A 25,498-nucleotide genomic window follows, 5' to 3' on the forward strand; every position below is an offset into this window, starting at 1 on the left:
CCTTGCGACTTTAGTTTCATAATCCCTTTATGCTTTTCTCATTCCTTTTTTAATTTCTCTCTTTAATTGAATATATTGATTTTTTAACTGCCCATCCCCTCTTTTGATACGTCTATATATGCCTCTCTTTTGACCAATGAGATATTTCAATCTATTGTTTATCCATTGGGATCATTTTTGTTAGATCAAATTTCCCTACTCGGGACAAAAGTCGTCTAGGCAGCTAGCACTGTGCTATGAAATATGTTATATTGGTAACCAACCCTACCTACCTGACCCATAGTAAGGTCATCCCAATTTAGCCCAGCCAGGTAATTTCTCAGTCTCATGAAGTCGGCCAAGCAGAAATCTGGGACAGCGACTTGATTGCAGTTATCTGGGTAATTCCATTATATACTGAAACTAAGTGATTTGTGATCACTTTCCCCAGCTCATCATTAACCTTAAGATTATTAACTAGTGATTCTTTGTTGGCAAGAACCAGGTCAAGCAGATTCTTTCCTCTAGTTGGCTCTCTCACAAACTGTTTTAGAAAGCAGTCCTGAACCGTATCAAGAAAGTCACTAGATTCAAGATTTCCTGTTATATTGTTCCAATCAATTTGTCTAAAGTTAAAATCTCCCATTAACACAACATTTTCATATCTAGAATTTCGTCCCATAGCAGCTTACTGCCCTCCCTATCAAGGTTTGGGGGCCTATAATTTTTCACGCCCTTCGAGAAACTGTAGCCAAACAGATTCTGTGTCCGATGTTTCTAATCTTACAATTTAGATTATCTCTGACATACATCGCCACTCCACCACCCTTCCAATTTTATTATGTAAACTGTTTTTAGCATAATAACTAGAGAACACTTCTTCTGATGGGCTTCAAACCTTGATTACTGGTGTATCTTAAAAGGAAAATTTTTTATAATAATTTTGGTATGTGTGGGGTGCCAGTTTGACTTTTATTGACAGTTTCATAATTTTTTTTTTTTTTATAAATTAAATTCAAATATTTTTCTTACAGGATTGTTAAGAATTTTAAATAAAATATAAATGAGACAAAAAATGGAAAACACAAAAAAATCAGCTGTTTTCAGTTGTGTTTTAGTTTAACGAGGAGAGATTTTCCTATTTTTGGTTTATCTGTCACTAATTTCGTTTAGTATTCGAGATCGCCTGGTCAGCTGAAAATTTTGAACGTTTTGTAGTATATATAGGGCAAGATTTACCGAGTTATTTACAAGCATGGGCGCACTGTGCACTATGCTGCGTGGGCACCAGCGCAGTGTGTGTCATCCCTGGCATCACCAATGCAGTGTCATCACTGGCATTACCAGCGCAGTGAGTGTCATCCCTGGCATCACCAGCATGACACTGGCATAATCAGCTCAGTATGCGTCATCACTGGCATCACCAGCGCAGTGTGTGTCATCACTGGCTTGTGGAGTTATCCTAACTCCACAAGACTCTGAAAGGGCAATAAATGACATGCCCATGCACTCTGCCCCAGGCCCAGACTCATGAAACTCCGTGTTCGTCAAGAATTGCAACAAGCCCCTATCGCGTGCCTTCAACATTCTATGGAGAGAGAGCATGGACACAGGGGTCATCCCACAGTCACTAAAAACAACAGACATAGCCCCACTCCACAAAGGTGGCAGTAAAGCAATTGCAAAGAACTACAGACCGATAGCACTAACATCTCATATCATAAAAATCTTTGAGAGGGTTCTAAGAAGCAAGATCGCCAGCCACGTAGATACCTATCAATTACACAACCCAGGGCAACACGGGTTTAGAGAAGGTCGTTCCTGTCTGTCCCAGCTACTGGACCACTATGACAAGGTCCTGGATGCTGTGGAGGATAAACAAAATACAGATGTAGTATACACAGACTTTGCAAAACTTTCGACAAGTGTGACCATGGTGTAATAGCACACAAAATGTGTGATAAAGGAATAACAGGGAAAGCTGGTAGATGAATATATAACTTCCTGACAAATAGAACACAAAGAGTAATAGTAAACGGAGTAAACTCCCAGGCAGCCACGGTGAAAAACTCTGTTCCACAAGGCACAGTACTCGCTCCCATTCCATTCCTCATCCTCATTTCTGACATAGACAGAGATGTAGGTCATAGCTCCGTATCTTCCTTTGCGGATGACACCGGGATCACCATGGCAGTGACCTCCATCGAAGACACTGCAAGACTCCAAGCGGACATCAACCAAATCTTAGAATGTGCCACTCAAAACAATATGAAGTTCAACGAGGAGAAATTTCAACCACTCAGATATGTGAAACTTGAGGAAGTTAAAAATGTATCAGGGTATACGACAAATTTTAACCATACAATAGAGCGGAAAAGTAATGTAAAGGACCTGGGAGTGATAATGTCAGAGGATCTCACCTTAAAAGACCACAACAATGGATCCACCTCATCTGCTAGGAAAATGATAGGAAGGATAATGAGAACCATCAAAACTCTCGATGCCAAGCCCATGATGATTCTCATCAAATTGCTTGTTCTCTCTAGGCTGGAATACTGCTGAACACTAACGGCCCCCTTCAAGGCTGGCGACATTGCAGACCTGGAGAGTGTACAAAGAACTTTCACGGCACACATTAGTACGATAAGGTACCTAAATTACTGGGAACGCTTGAAAGTCCTTGATCTGTATTCCCTGGAATTCAGGAGAGAGAGATACATGACAATATACACTTGGAAGGTCCTGGAAGGATTAGTACCAAACCTACACACGAAAATCACTCCCTATGGAAGCAAAAGACTTGGCAGGAAATGCAACATTCCCCCGATGAAAAGCAGGGGCGCCACGAGTACATTGAGAGACAACACAATAAGTGTCCAGGGCCCAAGACTGTTCAACTGCCTCCCAGCATACATAAGGAGGATTACTAATAGACCCCTGGCTGTCTAAGAAGGCGCTGAACAGACACCTAAAGTCAGTACCTGAATAACCGGGCTGTGGTTTGTACGTCAGCTTGCGTGTGGCCAGCAGTAACAGCGTGGTTGATCAGACCCTGATCCACCATGAGGCCTGGTCTCAGACCGAGCCGCGGGGGGGGTTGACCCCCGAAACCCTATCCAGGTAAACTCCAGGTAAGCCAGTGCAATGTGTCATCAATGGCATCACCAGCACAGTGTGTGTCATCACTGGCATCACCAGCACAGTGTGTCATCACTGGCATCACCAGCACAGTGTGTCATCACTGGCATCACCAGCACAGTGTGTCATCACTGGCATCACCAGCACAGTGTGTCATCACTGGCATCACCAGCACAGTGTGTGTCATCACTGGCATCACTAGCGCAGCGTGAGCCATCAATGGCATCACCAGCGCAGCGAGTGTCATCACTGGCATCACCAGCGCAGCGAGTGTCATCACTGGCATCACCAGCACAGTGTGTGTCATCACTGGCATCACCAGCGCAGCGAGTGTCATCACTGACGTCACTAGCACAGTGTGTCATCACTGGCGTCACCAACACAGTGTGTCATCACTGGCATCACCAGCACAGTGTGTCATCACTGGCGTCACCAACACAGTGTGTCATCCCTGGCATCACTAGCACAGTGTGTCATCACTGGCATCACTAGCACAGTGTGTCATCACTGGCGTCACCAACACAGTGTGTCATCACTGGCGTCACCAACACAGTGTGTCATCCCTGGCATCACCAGCACAGTGTGTCATCACTGGCATCACTAGCACAGTGTGTCATCACTGGCATCACCAGCACAGTGTGTCATCACTGGCATCACTAGCACAGTGTGTCATCACTGGCATCACTAGCACAGTGTGTCATCACTGGCGTCACCAACACAGTGTGTCATCACTGGCATCACTAGCACAGTGTGTCATCACTGGCGTCACCAACACAGTGTGTCATCCCTGGCATCACCAGCACAGTGTGTCATCACTGGCATCACCAACACAGTGTGTCATCCCTGGCATCACTAGCACAGTGTGTCATCACTGGCATCACCAGCACAGTGTGTTATCACTGGCATCACCAGCACAGTGTGTCATCCCTGGCATCACCAGCACAGTGTGTTATCACTGGCATCACCAGCACAGTGTGTCATCACTGGCATCACCAGCACAGTGTGTCATCACTGGCATCACCAGCACAGTGTGTTATCACTGGCATCACCAGCACAGTGTGTCATCACTGGCGTCACCAACACAGTGTGTCATCACTGGCATCACCAGCACAGTGTGTCATCACTGGCATCACTAGCACAGTGTGTCATCACTGGCATCACCAGCACAGTGTGTCATCACTGGCATCACCAGCACAGTGTGTCATCACTGGCATCACCAGCACAGTGTGTCATCACTGGCATCACCAGCACAGTGTGTCATCACTGGCATCACCAGCACAGTGCGTCATCACTGGCGTCACCAACACAGTGTGTCATCACTGGCATCACCAGCACAGTGTGTCATCACTGGCGTCACCAACACAGTGTGTCATCACTGGCATCACCAGTGCAGTGTGTCATCACTGGCATCACTAGCACAGTGTGTCATCACTGGCATCACCAGCACAGTGTGTCATCACTGGCGTCACCAACACAGTGTGTCATCACTGGCATCACCAGCACAGTGTGTTATCACTGGCATCACCAGCACAGTGTGTCATCCCTGGCATCACCAGCACAGTGTGTCATCACTGGCATCACCAGCACAGTGTGTTATCACTGGCATCACCAGCACAGTGTGTCATCACTGGCGTCACCAACACAGTGTGTCATCACTGGCATCACCAGCACAGTGTGTCATCACTGGCATCACTAGCACAGTGTGTCATCACTGGCATCACCAGCACAGTGCGTCATCACTGGCGTCACCAACACAGTGTGTCATCACTGGCATCACCAGCGCAGTATGTCATCACTGGCGTCACCAGCGCAGTATGTCATCACTGGCGTCACCAGTGCAGTGTGTGTCATCATTGTCATCAACAGCGCAGTGCGTGTCATCACTGGCATCACCAGCGCAGTATGTCATCACTGGCGTCACCAGTGCAGTGTGTGTCATCAATGGCATCAACAGCGCAGTGCGTGTCATCACTGGCATCACCAGCACAGTGTGTCATCACTGGTATCATCAGCGCAGTGTCATCACTGGCATCACCAGCACAGTGTGTCATCACTGGCATCACCAGCACAGTGTGTCATCACTGGCATCACCAACACAGTGTGTCATCACTGGCATCACCAACACAGTGTGTCATCACTGGCATCACCAACACAGTGTGTCATCACTGGCATCACCAACACAGTGTGTCATCACTGGCATCACCAACACAGTGTGTCATCACTGGCATCACCAGCACAGTGTGTCATCACTAGCATCACCAGCACAGTATGTCATCATTGGCATCACCAGCACAGTGTGTCATCACTGGCATCACCAACACAGTGTGTCATCACTGGCATTACCAGCACAATGTCATCATTGGCATCACCAGCACACTGTGTCATCACTGGCATCACCAGCACACTGTGTCATCACTGGCATCACCAGCACACTGTGTCATCACTGGCATCACCAGCACAGTGTGTCATCACTGGCATCACCAACACAGTGTGTCATCACTGGCATTACCAGCACAATGTCATCATTGGCATCACCAGCACACTGTGTCATCACTGGCATCACCAGCACACTGTGTCATCACTGGCATCACCAGCACACTGTGTCATCACTGGCATCACCAGCACAGTGTGTCATCACTGGCATCACCAGCACAGTGTGTCATCACTGGCATCACCAACACAGTGTGTCATCACTGGCATCACCAGCACAGTGTGTCATCACTGGCATCACCAGCACAGTGTGTCATCACTAGCATCACCAACACAGTGTGTCATCACTGGCATCACCAGCACAGTGTGTCATCACTGGCATCACCAGCAAAGTGTGTCATCAATGGCATCACCAGCACAGTGTGTCATCATTGGCATCACCAGCACAGTGTGTCATCACTGGCATCACCAGCACAGTGTGTCATCACTGGCATCACCAGCACAGTGTGTCATCACTGGCATCACCAGTACAGTGTGTCATCACTGGCATCACCAGCACAGTGTGTCATCACTGGCATCACCAGCACAGTGTGTCATCACTAGCATCACCAGCACAGTGTGTCATCACTGGCATCACCAGCACAGTGTGTCATCACTGGCATCACCAGCACAGTGTGTCATCAATGGCATCACCAGCACAGTGTGTCATCATTGGCATCACCAGCACAGTGTGTCATCACTGGCATCACCAGCACAGTGTGTCATCACTGGCATCACCAGCACAGTGTGTCATCACTGGCATCACCAGTACAGTGTGTCATCACTGGCATCACCAGCACAGTGTGTCATCATTGGCATCACCAGCAAAGTGTGTCATCACTGGCATCACAAGCACAGTGTGTCATCACTGGCATCACCAGCACAGTGTGTCATCACTGGCATCACCAGCACAGTGTGTCATCACTGGCATCACCAGCACAGTGTGTCATCACTGGCATCACCAGCACAGTGTGTTATCACTGGCATCACTAGCACAGTGTGTCATCACTGGCATCACCAGCACAGTGTGTTATCACTGGCATCACCAGCACAGTGTGTCATCACTGGCATCACTAGCACAGTGTGTCATCACTGGCATCACCAGCACAATGTGTCATCACTGGCATCACCAGAACAGTGTGTTATCACTGGCATCACCAGCACAGTGTGTCATCTCTGGCATCACCAGCCCAGTGTGTCATCACTGGCATCACCAGCACAGTGTGTCATCACTGGCGTCACCAGCACAGTGTGTTATCACTGGCATCACCAGCACAGTGTGTCATCTCTGGCATCACTAGCACAGTGTGTTATCACTGGCATCACCAGCACAGTGTGTCATCACTGGCATCACCAGCACAGTGTGTCATCACTGGCATCACTAGCACAGTGTGTCATCACTGGCATCACCAGCACAGTGTGTCATCACTGGCATCACTAGCACAGTGTGTTATCACTGGCATCACCAGCACAATGTGTTATCACTGGCATCACCAGCACAGTGTGTTATCACTGGCATCACCAGCACAGTGTGTCATCTCTGGCATCACCAGCACAGTGTGTCATCACTGGCATCACCAGCAAAGTGTGTCATCACTGGCATCACCAGCACAGTGTGTTATCACTGGCATCACCAGCACAGTGTGTCATCACTGGCATCACCAGCACAGTGTGTCATCACTGGCATCACCAGCACAGTGTGTCATCACTGGCATCACCAGCACAGTGTGTCATCACTGGCATCACCAACACAGTGTGTCATCACTGGCATCACCAGCACAGTGCGTCATCACTGGCATCACCAGCACAGTGTGTCATCACTGGCATCACCAGCACAGTGTGTTATCACTGGCATCACCAGCACAGTGTGTCATCACTGGCATCACCAGCACAGTGTGTCATCACTGGCATCACCAGCACAGTGTGTCATCACTGGCATCACCAGCACAGTGTGTCATCACTGGCATGACCAGCACAGTGTGTCATCACTGGCATCACCAGCACAGTGTGTCATCACTGGCATCACCAGCACAGTGTGTTATCACTGGCATCACCAGCACAGTGTGTCATCACTGGCATCACCAGCACAGTGTGTCATCACTGGCATCACCAGCACAGTGTGTCATCACTGGCATCACCAGCACAGTGTGTCATCACTGGCATCACCAGCACAGTGTGTCATCACTGGCATCACCAGCACAGTGTGTCATCACTGGCGTCACCAGCACAGTGTGTCATCACTGGCATCACCAGCACAGTGTGTCATCACTGGCATCACCAGCACAGTGTGTCATCACTGGCATCACCAGCACAGTGTGTCATCACTGGCATCACCAGCACAGTGTGTCATCACTGGCATCACCAGCACAGTGTGTCATCACTGGAATCACCAGCACAGTGTGTCATCACTGGCATCACCAGCACAGTGTGTCATCACTGGCATCACCAGCACAGTGTGTCATCACTGGCATCACCAGCACAGTGTGTCATCACTGGCATCACCAGCACAGTGTGTCATCACTGGCATCACCAGTACAGTGTGTCATCACTGGCATCACCAGTACAGTGTGTCATCACTGGCATCACCAGTACAGTGTGTCATCACTGGCATCACCAGTACAGTGTGTCATCACTGGCATCACCAGTACAGTGTGTCATCACTGGCATCACCAGCACAGTGTGTCATCACTGGCATCACCAGCACAGTGTGTCATCACTGGCATCACCAGTACAGTGTGTCATCACTGGCATCACCAGTACAGTGTGTCATCACTGGCATCACCAGTACAGTGTGTCATCACTGGCATCACCAGTACAGTGTGTCATCACTGGCATCACCAGTACAGTGTGTCATCACTGGCATCACCAGCACAGTGTGTCATCACTGGCATCACCAGCACAGTGTGTCATCACTGGCATCACCAGCACAGTGTGTCATCACTGGCATCACCAGCACAGTGTGTCATCACTGGCATCACCAGCACAGTGTGTCATCACTGGCATCACCAGCACAGTGTGTCATCACTGGCATCACCAGCACAGTGTGTCATCACTGGCATCACCAGCACAGTGTGTCATCACTGGCATCACCAGCACAGTGTGTCATCACTGGCATCACCAGCACAGTGTGTCATCACTGGCATCACCAGCACAGTGTGTCATCACTGGCATCACCAGCACAGTGTGTCATCACTGGCATCACCAGCACAGTGTGTTATCACTGGCATCACCAGTACAGTGTGTCATCACTGGCATCACCAGCACAGTGTGCCATCACTGGCATCACCAGCACAGTGTGTTATCACTGGCATCACCAGCACAGTGTGTTATCACTGGCATCACCAGCACAGTGTGTTATCACTGGCATCACCAGCACAGTGTGTTATCACTGGCTTCACCAGCACAGTGTGTCATCACTGGCATCACCAGCACAGTGCGTCATCACTGGCGTCACCAGCACAGTGTGTCATCACTGGCATCACCAGCACAGTGTGTCATCACTGGCATCACCAGCACAGTGTGTCATCACTGGCGTCACCAGCACAGTGTGTCATCACTGGCATCACCAGCACAGTGTGTCATCACTGGCGTCACCAGCACAGTGTGTCATCACTGGCATCACCAGCACAGTGTGTCATCACTGGCATCACCAGCACAGTGTCATCACTGGCATCACCAGCACAGTGTGTCATCACTGGCATCACCAGCACAGTGTGTCATCACTGGCATCACCAGCACAGTGTGTCATCACTGGCATCACCAGCACAGTGTGTCATCACTGGCATCACCAGCACAGTGTGTCATCACTGGCATCACCAGCACAGTGTGTCATCACTGGCATCACCAGCACAGTGTGTCATCACTGGCATCACCAGCACAGTGTGTCATCACTGGCATCACCAGCACAGTGTGTCATCACTGGCATCACCAGCACAGTGTCATCACTGGCCTTACCAGCACAGTGTGTCATCACTGGCATCACCAGCACAGTGTGTCATCACTGGCATCACCAGCACAGTGTGTCATCACTGGCATCACCAGCACAGTGTCATCACTGGCCTCACCAGCACAGTGTGTCATCACTGGCATCACCAGCACAGTGTCATCACTGGCATCACCAGCACAGTGTGTCATCACTGGCATCACCAGCACAGTGTCATCACTGGCATCACCAGCACAGTGTCATCACTGGCATCACCAGCACAGTGTGTCATCACTGGCATCACCAGCACAGTGTCATCACTGGCCTCACCAGCACAGTGTGTCATCACTGGCATCACCAGCACAGTGTGTCATCACTGGCATCACCAGCACAGTGTCATCACTGGCCTCACCAGCACAGTGTGTCATCACTGGCGTCACCAGCACAGTGTGTCATCACTGGCATCACCAGCACAGTGTGTCATCACTGGCATCACCAGCACAGTGTGTCATCACTGGCATCACCAGCACAGTGTGTCATCACTGGCATCACCAGCACAGTGTGTCATCACTGGCATCACCAGCACAGTGTGTCATCACTGGCATCACCAGCACAGTGTGTCATCACTGGCATCACCAGCACAGTGTGTCATCACTGGCATCACCAGCACAGTGTGTCATCACTGGCATCACCAGCACAGTGTGTCATCACTGGCATCACCAGCACAGTGTGTCATCACTGGCATCACCAGCACAGTGTGTCATCACTGGCATCACCAGCACAGTGTGTTATCACTGGCATCACCAGTACAGTGTGTCATCACTGGCATCACTAGCACAGTGTGTCATCACTGGCATCACCAGCACAGTGTGTCATCACTGGCATCACCAGCACAGTGTGTCATCACTGGCATCACCAGCACAGTGTGTTATCACTGGCATCACCAGTACAGTGTGTCATCACTGGCATCACTAGCACAGTGTGTCATCACTGGCATCACCAGCACAGTGTGTCATCACTGGCATCACCAGCACAGTGTGTCATCACTGGCATCACTAGCACAGTGTGTCATCACTGGCATCACCAGCACAGTGTCATCACTGGCATCACCAGCACAGTGTGTCATCACTGGCATCACCAGCACAGTGTCATCACTGGCATCACCAGCACAGTGTGTCATCACTGGCATCACCAGCACAGTGTCATCACTGGCATCATCAGCACAGTGTGTCATCACTGGCATCACCAGCACAGTGTGTCATCACTGGCATCACCAGCACAGTGTGTCATCACTGGCATCACCAGCACAGTGTGTCATCACTGGCATCACCAGCACAGTGTGTCATCACTGGCATCACCAGCACAGTGTGTCATCACTGGCATCACCAGCACAGTGTGTCATCACTGGCATCACTAGCACAGTGTGTCATCACTGGCATCACCAGCACAGTGTGTCATCACTGGCATCACCAGCACAGTGTGTCATCACTGGCATCACCAGCACAGTGTGTCATCACTGGCATCACCAGCACAGTGTGTCATCACTGGCATCACCAGCACAGTGTGTCATCACTGGCATCACCAGCACAGTGTGTCATCACTGGCATCACCAGCACAGTGTGTCATCACTGGCATCACCAGCACAGTGTGTCATCACTGGCATCACTAGCACAGTGTGTCATCACTGGCATCACCAGCACAGTGTGTCATCACTGGCATCACCAGCACAGTGTGTCATCACTGGCATCACCAGCACAGTGTGTCATCACTGGCATCACCAGCACAGTGTGTCATCACTGGCATCACCAGCACAGTGTGTCATCACTGGCATCACCAGCACAGTGTGTCATCACTGGCATCACCAGCACAGTGTGTCATCACTGGCATCACCAGCACAGTGTGTCATCACTGGCATCACCAGCACAGTGTGTCATCACTGGCATCACCAGCACAGTGTGTCATCACTGGCATCACCAGCACAGTGTGTTATCACTGGCATACAGGACACAATATTTTCCACTAGTGAGGTATAGTTACCTGTGACGGCGCTTCCAGGTGTTATACCTCACTTCTGCTCCAGTATACAAGGTCTGGAAGTATACCTCACTTCTGCTCCAGTATACAAGGTCTGGAAGTATACCTCACTTCTGCTCCAGTATACAAGGTCTGGAAGTATACCTCACTTCTGCTCCAGTATACAAGGTCTGGAAGTATACCTCACTTCTGCTCCAGTATACAAGGTCTGGAAGTATACCTCACTTCTGCTCCAGTATACAAGGTCTGGAAGTATACCTCACTTCTGCTCCAGTATACAAGGTCTGGAAGTATACCTCACTTCTGCTCCAGTATACAAGGTCTGGAAGTATACCTCACTTCTGCTCCAGTATACAAGGTCTGGAAGTATACCTCACTTCTGCTCCAGTATACAAGGTCTGGAAGTATACCTCACTTCTGCTCCAGTATACAAGGTCTGGAAGTATACCTCACTTCTGCTCCAGTATACAAGGTCTGGAAGTATACCTCACTTCTGCTCCAGTATACAAGGTCTGGAAGTATACCTCACTTCTGCTCCAGTATACAAAGTCTGGTAGTATACCTCACTTCTGCTCCAGTATACAAGGTCTGGAAGTATACCTCACTTCTGCTCCAGTATACAAGGTCTGGAAGTATACCTCACTTCTGCTCCAGTATACAAGGTCTGGAAGTATACCTCACTTCTGCTCCAGTATACAAGGTCTGGAAGTATACCTCACTTCTGCTCCAGTATACAAGGTCTGGAAGTATACCTCACTTCTGCTCCAGTATACAAAGTCTGGTAGTATACCTCACTTCTGCTCCAGTATACAAGGTCTGGAAGTATACCTCACTTCTGCTCCAGTATACAAGGTCTGGAAGTATACCTCACTTCTGCTCCAGTATACAAGGTCTGGAAGTATACCTCACTTCTGCTCCAGTATACAAGGTCTGGAAGTATACCTCACTTCTGCTCCAGTATACAAGGTCTGGAAGTATACCTCACTTCTGCTCCAGTATACAAAGTCTGGTAGTATACCTCACTTCTGCTCCAGTATACAAGGTCTGGAAGTATACCTCACTTCTGCTCCAGTATACAAAGTCTGGTAGTATACCTCACTTCTGCTCCAGTATACAAGGTCTGGAAGTATACCTCACTTCTGCTCCAGTATACAAGGTCTGGAAGTATACCTCACTTCTGCTCCAGTATACAAGGTCTGGAAGTATACCTCACTTCTGCTCCAGTATACAAAGTCTGGTAGTATACCTCACTTCTGCTCCAGTGTACAAGGTCTGGAAGTATACCTCACTTCTGCTCCAGTATACAAGGTCTGGAAGTATACCTCACTTCTGCTCCAGTATACAAGGTCTGGAAGTATACCTCACTTCTGCTCCAGTATACAAGGTCTGGAAGTATACCTCACTTCTGCTCCAGTATACAAGGTCTGGAAGTATACCTCACTTCTGCTCCAGTATACAAGGTCTGGAAGTATACCTCACTTCTGCTCCAGTATACAAGGTCTGGAAGTATACCTCACTTCTGCTCCAGTATACAAGGTCTGGAAGTATACCTCACTTCTGCTCCAGTATACAAGGTCTGGAAGTATACCTCACTTCTGCTCCAGTATACAAGGTCTGGAAGTATACCTCACTTCTGCTCCAGTATACAAGGTCTGGAAGTATACCTCACTTCTGCTCCAGTATACAAGGTCTGGAAGTATACCTCACTTCTGCTCCAGTATACAAAGTCTGGTAGTATACCTCACTTCTGCTCCAGTATACAAGGTCTGGAAGTATACCTCACTTCTGCTCCAGTATACAAGGTCTGGAAGTATACCTCACTTCTGCTCCAGTATACAAAGTCTGGTAGTATACCTCACTTCTGCTCCAGTATACAAGGTCTGGAAGTATACCTCACTTCTGCTCCAGTATACAAGGTCTGGAAGTATACCTCACTTCTGCTCCAGTATACAAGGTCTGGAAGTATACCTCACTTCTGCTCCAGTATACAAAGTCTGGTAGTATACCTCACTTCTGCTCCAGTATACAAGGTCTGGAAGTATACCTCACTTCTGCTCCAGTATACAAGGTCTGGAAGTATACCTCACTTCTGCTCCAGTATACAAGGTCTGGAAGTATACCTCACTTCTGCTCCAGTATACAAGGTCTGGAAGTATACCTCACTTCTGCTCCAGTATACAAGGTCTGGAAGTATACCTCACTTCTGCTCCAGTATACAAGGTCTGGAAGTATACCTCACTTCTGCTCCAGTATACAAGGTCTGGAAGTATACCTCACTTCTGCTCCAGTATACAAGGTCTGGAAGTATACCTCACTTCTGCTCCAGTATACAAGGTCTGGAAGTATACCTCACTTCTGCTCCAGTATACAAGGTCTGGAAGTATACCTCACTTCTGCTCCAGTATACAAGGTCTGGAAGTATACCTCACTTCTGCTCCAGTATACAAGGTCTGGTAGTATACCTCACTTCTGCTCCAGTATACAAGGTCTGGAAGTATACCTCACTTCTGCTCCAGTATACAAGGTCTGGAAGTATACCTCACTTCTGCTCCAGTATACAAGGTCTGGAAGTATACCTCACTTCTGCTCCAGTATACAAGGTCTGGAAGTATACCTCACTTCTGCTCCAGTATACAAGGTCTGGAAGTATACCTCACTTCTGCTCCAGTATACAAGGTCTGGTAGTATACCTCACTTCTGCTCCAGTATACAAGGTCTGGAAGTATACCTCACTTCTGCTCCAGTATACAAGGTCTGGAAGTATACCTCACTTCTGCTCCAGTATACAAAGTCTGGTAGTATACCTCACTTCTGCTCCAGTATACAAGGTCTGGAAGTATACCTCACTTCTGCTCCAGTATACAAGGTCTGGAAGTATACCTCACTTCTGCTCCAGTATACAAGGTCTGGAAGTATACCTCACTTCTGCTCCAGTATACAAGGTCTGGAAGTATACCTCACTTCTGCTCCAGTATACAAGGTCTGGAAGTATACCTCACTTCTGCTCCAGTATACAAAGTCTGGTAGTATACCTCACTTCTGCTCCAGTATACAAGGTCTGGAAGTATACCTCACTTCTGCTCCAGTATACAAGGTCTGGAAGTATACCTCACTTCTGCTCCAGTATACAAGGTCTGGAAGTATACCTCACTTCTGCTCCAGTATACAAGGTCTGGAAGTATACCTCACTTCTGCTCCAGTATACAAGGTCTGGAAGTATACCTCACTTCTGCTCCAGTATACAAAGTCTGGTAGTATACCTCACTTCTGCTCCAGTATACAAGGTCTGGAAGTATACCTCACTTCTGCTCCAGTATACAAGGTCTGGAAGTATACCTCACTTCTGCTCCAGTATACAAGGTCTGGAAGTATACCTCACTTCTGCTCCAGTATACAAGGTCTGGAAGTATACCTCACTTCTGCTCCAGTATACAAGGTCTGGAAGTATACCTCACTTCTGCTCCAGTATACAAAGTCTGGTAGTATACCTCACTTCTGCTCCAGTATACAAGGTCTGGAAGTATACCTCACTTCTGCTCCAGTATACAAAGTCTGGTAGTATACCTCACTTCTGCTCCAGTATACAAGGTCTGGAAGTATACCTCACTTCTGCTCCAGTATACAAGGTCTGGAAGTATACCTCACTTCTGCTCCAGTATACAAGGTCTGGAAGTATACCTCACTTCTGCTCCAGTATACAAAGTCTGGTAGTATACCTCACTTCTGCTCCAGTGTACAAGGTCTGGAAGTATACCTCACTTCTGCTCCAGTATACAAGGTCTGGAAGTATACCTCACTTCTGCTCCAGTATACAAGGTCTGGAAGTATACCTCACTTCTGCTCCAGTATACAAGGTCTGGAAGTATACCTCACTTCTGCTCCAGTATACAAGGTCTGGAAGTATACCTCACTTCTGCTCCAGTATACAAGGTCTGGAAGTATACCTCACTTCTGCTCCAGTATACAAGGTCTGGAAGTATACCTCACTTCTGCTCCAGTATACAAGGTCTGGAAGTATACCTCACTTCTGCTCCAGTATACAAGGTCTGGAAGTATACCTCACTTCTGCTCCAGTATACAAGGTCTGGAAGTATACCTCACTTCTGCTCCAGTATACAAGGTCTGGAAGTATACCTCACTTCTGCTCCAGTATACAAGGTCTGGAAGTATACCTCACTTCTGCTCCAGTATACAAAGTCTGGTAGTATACCTCACTTCTGCTCCAGTATACAAGGTCTGGAAGTATACCTCACTTCTGCTCCAGTATACAAGGTCTGGAAGTATACCTCACTTCTGCTCCAGTATACAAAGTCTGGTAGTATACCTCACTTCTGCTCCAGTATACAAGGTCTGGAAGTATACCTCACTTCTGCTCCAGTATACAAGGTCTGGAAGTATACCTCACTTCTGCTCCAGTATACAAGGTCTGGAAGTATACCTCACTTCTGCTCCAGTATACAAAGTCTGGTAGTATACCTCACTTCTGCTCCAGTATACAAGGTCTGGAAGTATACCTCACTTCTGCTCCAGTATACAAGGTCTGGAAGTATACCTCACTTCTGCTCCAGTATACAAGGTCTGGAAGTATACCTCACTTCTGCTCCAGTATACAAGGTCTGGAAGTATACCTCACTTCTGCTCCAGTATACAAGGTCTGGAAGTATACCTCACTTCTGCTCCAGTATACAAGGTCTGGAAGTATACCTCACTTCTGCTCCAGTATACAAGGTCTGGAAGTATACCTCACTTCTGCTCCAGTATACAAGGTCTGGAAGTATACCTCACTTCTGCTCCAGTATACAAGGTCTGGAAGTATACCTCACTTCTGCTCCAGTATACAAGGTCTGGAAGTATACCTCACTTCTGCTCCAGTAAACAAGGTCTGGAAGTATACCTCACTTCTGCTCCAGTATACAAGGTCTGGAAGTATACCTCACTTCTGCTCCAGTATACAAGGTCTGGAAGTATACCTCACTTCTGCTCCAGTATACAAGGTCTGGAAGTATACCTCACTTCTGCTCCAGTATACAAAGTCTGGTAGTATACCTCACTTCTGCTCCAGTATACAAGGTCTGGAAGTATACCTCACTTCTGCTCCAGTATACAAGGTCTGGAAGTATACCTCACTTCTGCTCCAGTATACAAGGTCTGGAAGTATACCTCACTTCTGCTCCAGTATACAAGGTCTGGAAGTATACCTCACTTCTGCTCCAGTATACAAGGTCTGGAAGTATACCTCACTTCTGCTCCAGTATACAAGGTCTGGAAGTATACCTCACTTCTGCTCCAGTATACAAGGTCTGGAAGTATACCTCACTTCTGCTCCAGTATACAAGGTCTGGAAGTATACCTCACTCCTGCTCCAGTATACAAAGTCTGGAAGTATACCTCACTTCTGCTCCAGTATACAAGGTCTGGAAGTATACCTCACTTCTGCTCCAGTATACAAGGTCTGGAAGTATACCTCACTTCTGCTCCAGTATACAAAGTCTGGAAGTATACCTCACTTCTGCTCCAGTATACAAGGTCTGGAAGTATACCTCACTTCTGCTCCAGTATACAAAGTCTGGTAGTATACCTCACTTTTGCTCCAGTATACAAAGTCTGGTAGTATACCTCACTTCTGCTCCAGTATACAAGGTCTGGAAGTATACCTCACTTCTGCTCCAGTATACAAAGTCTGGTAGTATACCTCACTTCTGCTCCAGTATACAAAGTCTGGTAGTATACCTCACTTCTGCTCCAGTATACAAAGTCTGGTAGTATACCTCACTTCTGCTCCAGTATACAAAGTCTGGTAGTATACCTCACTTCTGCTCCAGTATACAAAGTCTGGTAGTATACCTCACTTCTGCTCCAGTATACAAAGTCTGGTAGTATACCTCACTTCTGCTCCAGTATACAAGGTCTGGAAGTATACCTCACTTCTGCTCCAGTATACAAAGTCTGGTAGTATACCTCACTTCTGCTCCAGTATACAAGGTCTGGAAGTATACCTCACTTCTGCTCCGGTAAACAAGGTCTGGAAGTATACCTCACTTCTGCTCCAGTATACAAGGTCTGGAAGTATACCTCACTTCTGCTCCAGTATACAAGGTCTGGAAGTATACCTCACTTCTGCTCCAGTATACAAGGTCTGGAAGTATACCTCACTTCTGCTCCAGTATACAAGGTCTGGAAGTATACCTCACTTCTGCTCCAGTATACAAGGTCTGGAAGTATACCTCACTTCTGCTCCAGTATACAAGGTCTGGAAGTATACCTCACTTCTGCTCCAGTATACAAGGTCTGGAAGTATACCTCACTTCTGCTCCAGTATACAAAGTCTGGTAGTATACCTCACTTCTGCTCCAGTATACAAGGTCTGGAAGTATACCTCACTTCTGCTCCAGTATACAAGGTCTGGAAGTATGCCTCACTTCTGCTCCAGTATACAAGGTCTGGAAGTATACCTCACTTCTGCTCCAGTATACAAGGTCTGGAAGTATACCTCACTTCTGCTCCAGTATACAAGGTCTGGAAGTATACCTCACTTCTGCTCCAGTATACAAGGTCTGGAAGTATACCTCACTTCTGCTCCGGTAAACAAGGTCTGGAAGTATACCTCACTTCTGCTCCAGTATACAAGGTCTGGAAGTATACCTCACTTCTGCTCCAGTATACAAGGTCTGGAAGTACACCTCTCTTCTGCTCCAGTATACAAGGTCTGGAAGTATACCTCACTTCTGCTCCAGTATACAAGGTCTGGTAGTATACCTCACTTCTGCTCCAGTATACAAGGTCTGGTAGTATACCTCACTTCTGCTCCAGTATACAAGGTCTGGAAGTACACCTCACTTCTGCTCCAGTATACAAGGTCTGGTAGTATACCTCACTTCTGCTCCAGTATACAAGGTCTGGAAGTATACCTCACTTCTGCTCCAGTATACAAGGTCTGGAAGTACACCTCACTTCTGCTCCAGTATACAAGGTCTGGAAGTATACCTCACTTCTGCTCCAGTATACAAGGTCTGGAAGTATACCTCTGCTTAAGATAAACAATTGGTTATAATCATAATTATAAGTTTTGAATGGTTGGACCGGCAAGCCAGCGGAAGGCCTCAATCAGCTGACCAAAAGCTCCAGCTGTGGGTCATCATATGACAGACTCGCGTCAGGAAACACTTGTCCTGTTTCCTAACAAGACTAATACCTAAATATCTACCTCTGCTTAAGGCTAAGGGACTGAGTACCTCCTGTCAAGGCTGATCACCCCCCAACAACTCATTGCTTTATACGCCAGTATTCGACTGAAGAACTGTGCTGCCCAGGCGAAACCTTAGGCATAAAAATTACGCAAGTGTTTCACATGTGACTTATTAATTGTTACTACTGAACACCATCAGTATGATTCTTGTCAGAAATACCAGCTCACTGGAGCATGGGACCACCATCCAGCATGACCCACTAGTGGTCCACGTACACTTGTGACGCCACCTTCAACTACTACACGTCACTATTGCTCTAGTATATAAGTTTGAGACGCATGCCTCTGCCTTAAAGTGAAGGACTGACCACCACCTGTCATGGCTGAGGAATCGATGTCCTCAGTTATTTTTCCTTTTAATGTCTCCAGTGTTATCATTTGTATCGAAGTAAAGATGATCGCTATGCTGGTAAAACGAGAAAAGATACGTAGGTGTTGTACATGTGTCTCGTTCATTAAGTTGTCCGTCTTGCTTGCAATAATAATCATAATAAAGTTGGTAGAATTACCTACAATTTGTAAAGCAAAAGGACACAAGTGCAACTAATGTGACATTTTATTGTGGCAACGTTTCGCTCTCCAGGAGCTTTATCTCCCGGCTTGATAAAGCTCCTGGAGAGCGAAACGTTGCCACAATAAAATGTCACATTAGTTGCACTTGTGTCCTTTTACTTTACAAATAATAATCATAATTTATTATTAATTTTATTACTATAATTATTATTCTTAGTTTTATTACTATCATAATAATAATAATAATTATATAATAAATTATTATTATTAAAAAACAAAACGTTTTCTTAGATTAAAAGTCGATATCGTCAAAAAAAAAAAAATAGATGGTAATTCACAACAGTTTTAACTGGAAAAAAAAATTATTCGGAGAAATGGACACAAATACGTCCACTTAAGACAACATTATTGGAGACATTTTGGCCCATAGGTCTCCATCATTACAAAGTTATGTATTATTAGTTACTGACGTCCAGAGGCCGAAACGTCTTGATCTAAGTGAATGTGTCCGCTTAACCCAAGTTGTCGGCAGTTATTTGTCTTCCTAATACGAAGAATAAATCCGCAATCACAATATATATATATATATATAACACCTATATTGATGACTGCTTCTGAAGACTGGGTGAAAATAAATGCAAAATAAATAATTACCTTCAGGTATTTCAACATAGTAGACGTCATCGATCTGGAAGAAGAAAAAATGCATAAACAACGAAGGTAATGTAATATGTTTAGTTGCAACACCATTATCTACCATAATAACTAATATGGAATGAGTTACAAATTCCAGAAAAGTGTTAAATGTTTAGAAGTTACCATGTTATAAGTTTTGAGTTTAAGGCAACTGGAAGGTACTAGGAGTGTTGGATCACCCAGTACACTGACTCTGGCCGGAGTGTTGGATCACCCAGTACGCTGACTCTGGCCGGACTGTTGGATCACCCAGTACACTGACTCTGGCCGGAGTGTTGGATCACCCAGTACACTGACTCTGGCCGGAGTGTTGGATCACCCAGTACACTGACTCTGGCCGGAGTGTTGGATCACCCAGTACGCTGACTCTGGCCGGAGTGTTGGATCACCCAGTACGCTGACTCTGGCCAGACTGTTGGATCACCCAGTACGCTGACTCTGGCCGGACTGTTGGATCACCCAGTACACTGACTCTGGCCGGGATCACCCAGTACGCTGACTCTGGCCAGACTGTTGGATCACCCAGTACGCTGACTCTGGCCAGACTGTTGGATCACCCAGTACGCTGACTCTGGCCGGACTGTTGGATCACCCAGTACACTGACTCTGGCCGGGATCACCCAGTACGCTGACTCTGGCCGAAGTGTTGGATCACCCAGTACGCTGACTCTGGCCGGGATCACCCAGTACGCTGACTCTGGCCGGGATCACCCAGTACGTTGACTCTGGCCGGGATCACCCAGTACGCTGACTCTGGCCGAGCTGTTGGATCACCCAGTACACTGACTCTGGCCGGACTGTTGGATCACCCAGTACACTGACTCTGGCCGGACTGTTGGATCACCCAGTACACTGACTCTGGCCGGACTGTTGGATCACCCAGTACACTGACTCTGGCCGGACTGTTGGATCACCCAGTACACTGACTCTGGCCGGACTGTTGGATCACCCAGTACACTGACTCTGGCCGGACTGTTGGATCACCCAGTACGCTGACTCTGGCCGAGCTGTTGGATCACCCAGTACGCTGACTCTGGCCGGGATCACCCAGTACGCTGACTCTGGCCGGACTGTTGGATCACCCAGTACACTGACTCTGGCCGGACTGTTGGATCACCCAGTACACTGACTCTGGCCAGACTATGGAACAGAACTCTCCTCCAGGCTGAGGGACTGACCTTCTCAAAACTATGCCTTCCAAGGCAATGGACTGATTACACTGTCTTCACATCTCTACTGTTTCTGCTGCCTCCTCTATATTCGACTGCAGAAGCCTACTGTGTAGACGGAACGTTTCAGAATAAAGATACCTAACTGCTACACGTGTGTCTTACCAACTTGTCAGTAATCAATACCACTTGTTATATTGACAGTTGATCATGGTTAATAATTTTAAAAGTATCAGAACCTCTCGTTCTGATACTATACAAAAAATTTTTACAACAAGACTCAAGAAATCGTAATGACACGATTGCAAACAAACCATACCCCCGGCCGGGATTGAACCCGCGGTCATAGAGTCTCAAAACTCCAGCCCGTCGCGTTAGCCACTAGACCAGCTAGACTTGAGCTAGAGTTCGTCACGGCCACGCTAGCTGGAGATTCGTCTGTAAAAACTTGCATTTGTGGTCACAGAGGTGCCTGTGCTAACTTTCCTATGGCGTAGAAATATACCTAGTTGGATGAATCTTATTGTGGCTAGCTGGTCTAGTGGCTAACGCGACGGGCTGGAGTTTTGAGACTCTATGACCGCGGGTTCAATCCCAGCCGGGGGTATGGTTTTACAACAAGTTAGCGGAAATAACATCACTGTACTTAACAACTTGCTGCTCCATTAAGCCGAATAGTATTTAATTAAGGGTGAAAAATAAAAATACTATAAAAACCAGAGTTTTCAAACAAAATTTCATTTTCTATTTTGCACTTCTGTTCTATTTAAAACTCTCTACTACTCAAGAAAAAAAATCTGATATATTTTTCTTTGTAACGAAGTTCAATTTGATAAAAATCTATAACTTGGTAAATTGGTAATTGTAAATCACAACTTTAATAAATAATATTCCCATTTAAAATACATTAACCTTTCAATGACTTATTACTTGGAGATAAATTTATTTACTGAAATTGGCAACCTTAAAATTTCCATAGTTCGGTGTGAAAACCAGCATTTCTTCTAATAAAAGTCTATTAAAACTGAAAGTTTGAAGCCTATCAGAAGAATCATTCTCCAGTAATTGTTCTGAGTTCAACGATTTCGTCTTTTTTTTTCACTAAAATTTAAAATTTTCACCTAAACAGCCTATGCTTATAGGCTGTCATCTTTTTTCAGCCTGAATCAGCTGATAACACCAGGTCTTTATTATCCTGTGGAAACCAACAATTATTAGTTATTTAATAATTGTTAAAAATTTGAAGTTGATCTGAAGAGGCATTCTCCAGTTGCATACCACGGGTGGGGATAGAACCCGCGATCAGAGAGTCATGAAACTTCAGACTGATGTGCTAGCCACTGGGACAACTGGTTACAATAAGATTCATCCAGTTAAGGATGTTTCTACACCATTAGAATGGATCGACACCATGCCCAGCCCTTCTAGGGTACGGTAGGTGCCTGAGCCAGAGCTTGCAGCTCACAAGACTGTCATTCCCATTAGTTCCCTTGGGGCGGGGATGGCTGACCAGAGAAGCCTAGCTTGTGGCTAGGCCTGGGGACAGTTGGTCCCAAAGATGAGGAGGTACTTGTGCCTCCTCCCATGGGAGACTTAGGTCTCAGACACTCCCTAAAGAGGGAGCCAAGGCCGGGCCACCACTTGGAAAAGGCCCGGGCCGGGAGAATACCGGCGAATCTTTAATAATAATAATAATAATACCATTGGAATGTTAGCATAGGCACAGTGGTGCCTATGCTAACCTTCCTATGGTGTTAGTAATACTTAATAACAGTATTTAACCTGAAAGTTAAGACACATGTGCAACATCTGGATATCTTTATTGTAGACGTTTCGCCATCCAGTGGCTTCATCAATACAGATTCTAGGACATAATTAGAAGACAGTAGAACTATACACAAAAGATGAGGTAATCAGTCCCTCAGCCTTGGAGTTAGTGTTCACAGCATCGTGGTGGAGGAGAATCTGGAGCAAAGGCAAGAAGACTGGCGGTTATATAGGCGTCAGTGGATAAGGACGTGTAGCAGACGAGGGCATAGTCACTGGTAGGCGGGATTCCCCAGTGGAAGTAGGTCCTTCCCAAAGGGATGAGTCAGTTGTAGCCCTCGTCTGCTACACGTCCTTATCCAGTGACGCCTATATAACCGCCAGTCTTCCTCCACCACGATGCTGTGAACACTAACTCCAAAGCTGAGGGACTGATTACCTCATCTTTTGTATATAGTTCTACTATCTTTTAATTATGTCCTAGAATCTGTATTGATAAAGCCACTGGATGGCGAAACGTCTACAATAAAGATACCCAGATGTTGCACATGTGTCTTAACTTTCATATTGTCGGTATTTTATACCTTTCTTGCACAGTATTTAACCTGCCTCTCTTAATTTATTCAGTCTCACATATATCACTCTAAAATAATATTCACTACGTATAATTGTATTCTACCGTTGATGCAGCCATGACTGACACCAAGTACCGTCAGGTTAGGTAAGATTCTTGAATCAAGAATCAAAACAAATGACTAAGACCTAAGGCCTTAGGTCACTGAAGCTGTCATCATGTTAGGGCTCCGCTGGCTTACAGGTCCACAATGAATCAAGCTTGTAAACATTAAGATTTTTATAATATAATGAAAGGCTATCGTGATTCACGAAATCGTAATTACTCGATTTTAAACAAATCACAGAACGGGTGGGGCTTTAATCCATGGTTAGTGAATTTTAGATTTTATGACTCACTCGCCATGGGTCCATCATCACTGAACGTTAAATATTACATAATTTTATGCTTTGCCTCGTAATTGAATTCAGTATTATAGCATCAATAATACTAAAAAAACATTCAACATCCTGTAGCCACAATCATGGCAGGAATGACAGTCTTACTACGATTTCTTAAGTCATGTTGACGGCAGTGAAGGGACTTGAGCTAGAGTTCGTCACGGCCACGCTAGCTGGAGATTCGTCTGTAAAAACTTGCATTTGTGGTCACAGAGGTGCCTGTGCTAACCTTCCTATGGTGTAGAAATATACCTAGTTGGATGAATCTTATTGTGGCTAGCTGGTCTAGTGGCTAACGCGACGGGCTGGAGTTTTGAGACTCTCTGACCGCGGGTTCAATCCCGGCCGGGGGTATGGTCTTACTATGATGATTGTTAAGTAATGTGGTGCTGTCGAATTTCATACACGGTACAGTGAAAATTGTCATTGGATAAGCAGAGCTGAATTTTAGGTTGATTACCAACGGTGCCGTGGAAGTAGTCAATGGGACAGACCACTTGCGGGGAACCATGATAGTTACTGGGAATAGTAAGGCAGTGCTCTAGTTGGAACTACTTTAACTAAACCGCAGAAATAGCCAATGGATAAAAATTATAGTTCTGGGAGTGACTACTTTCACGGGATCGTTACAGCACTTACTCCCAGTCCCGGGAGTGACAACCTGCATAATACCATAACAGTAAGTGCTCGTAATCACCTGGTAAAACAAGTGCTGGAAGTATGCATGATTGTATCGCCCCGTCACCGCCAGGTACAGAAGCAGCTGCAGTAAGCTACAGAAAAGCTTCATGGCGAATTATTATTCCTTGTTGTAGTGAAGAGGATTGTCACTTGAAATGGTTGAACACCAGACTACACACTGTGTGTGTCCTCAGACCTTTATCATTACATGATTACTGATAACCAAGCAACAGTTGCCTCTCTTATCTGATAATAACAGATATACAAATTTTATGTGATTTTTTTTTTTTGGCATAGAGGTATTTAAGTGGAATATTGTGTACAATGATAAACGTTGTATATTTCTTATAAAGCGCTTAATCCTGATGGGTAATATAGCGTTTAATCCTACACTTACTAGACAGGTTAGGTTAGGTAAGATTTGTCAGCAAACAAAAACAAGTATTTCCTGACGAGGTTCTTAGGCAAATGACCCACAACTAGAGCTTTTCGTCATCTGACTGAGGCCTTCCGCTGGCTTACCAGTCCACCCCTTTAAAAACTATAGTTATGATTATACTAGACAGACACACTACCATTTAGTAAACACTTATTGCATGTAAAGTTTTCTCTATGATTTAGAATAACTTAGAAGAAACTTATTAGTAATAACTGTTTGAAATTCGCTTCTGATTTATAGAAATAGAATTGGTGATGGTAGTTTATTGATTTGTCTCCCAGTGAAGCCATTGTCATACTGACAACCTAAATCAAAAAAACAAAACCCACAGTACCGATACTGGGAATCAGTGATAAAACAATCACTGTTTTACCGAAATATTAAAAATTATTATAATCACAACTATAATTTTTAAACGGGTGGACCAGTAA

General features: G+C 46.1%; 1 protein-coding gene across 4 annotated transcripts in view; it reads right to left on the reverse strand.

Annotated features, from left to right (window-relative positions):
* The window catches only part of LOC128690500 (receptor-type tyrosine-protein phosphatase H), a 59,099-nt gene extending 34,276 nt beyond the window's left edge, over positions 1–24,823 (reverse strand). For all 4 annotated transcript variants that reach the window (XM_070089586.1, XM_070089585.1, XM_070089587.1 and 1 more), the window contains exons 1-2: positions 24,645–24,823; positions 19,956–19,989 (exon numbers count right to left, since the gene is read on the reverse strand). In XM_070089586.1, coding sequence (XP_069945687.1) covers positions 19,956–19,989; positions 24,645–24,737 — 127 coding nt within the window. In that variant the 5' untranslated portion in view covers positions 24,738–24,823. The remainder of the gene's footprint in view (positions 1–19,955; positions 19,990–24,644) is intronic.
* Positions 24,824–25,498: the final 675 nt, after the last annotated feature.

The sequence above is a fragment of the Cherax quadricarinatus genome, chromosome 29 (genome assembly GCF_038502225.1).
Source record: "Cherax quadricarinatus isolate ZL_2023a chromosome 29, ASM3850222v1, whole genome shotgun sequence".
Taxonomy (NCBI): domain Eukaryota; kingdom Metazoa; phylum Arthropoda; class Malacostraca; order Decapoda; family Parastacidae; genus Cherax; species Cherax quadricarinatus.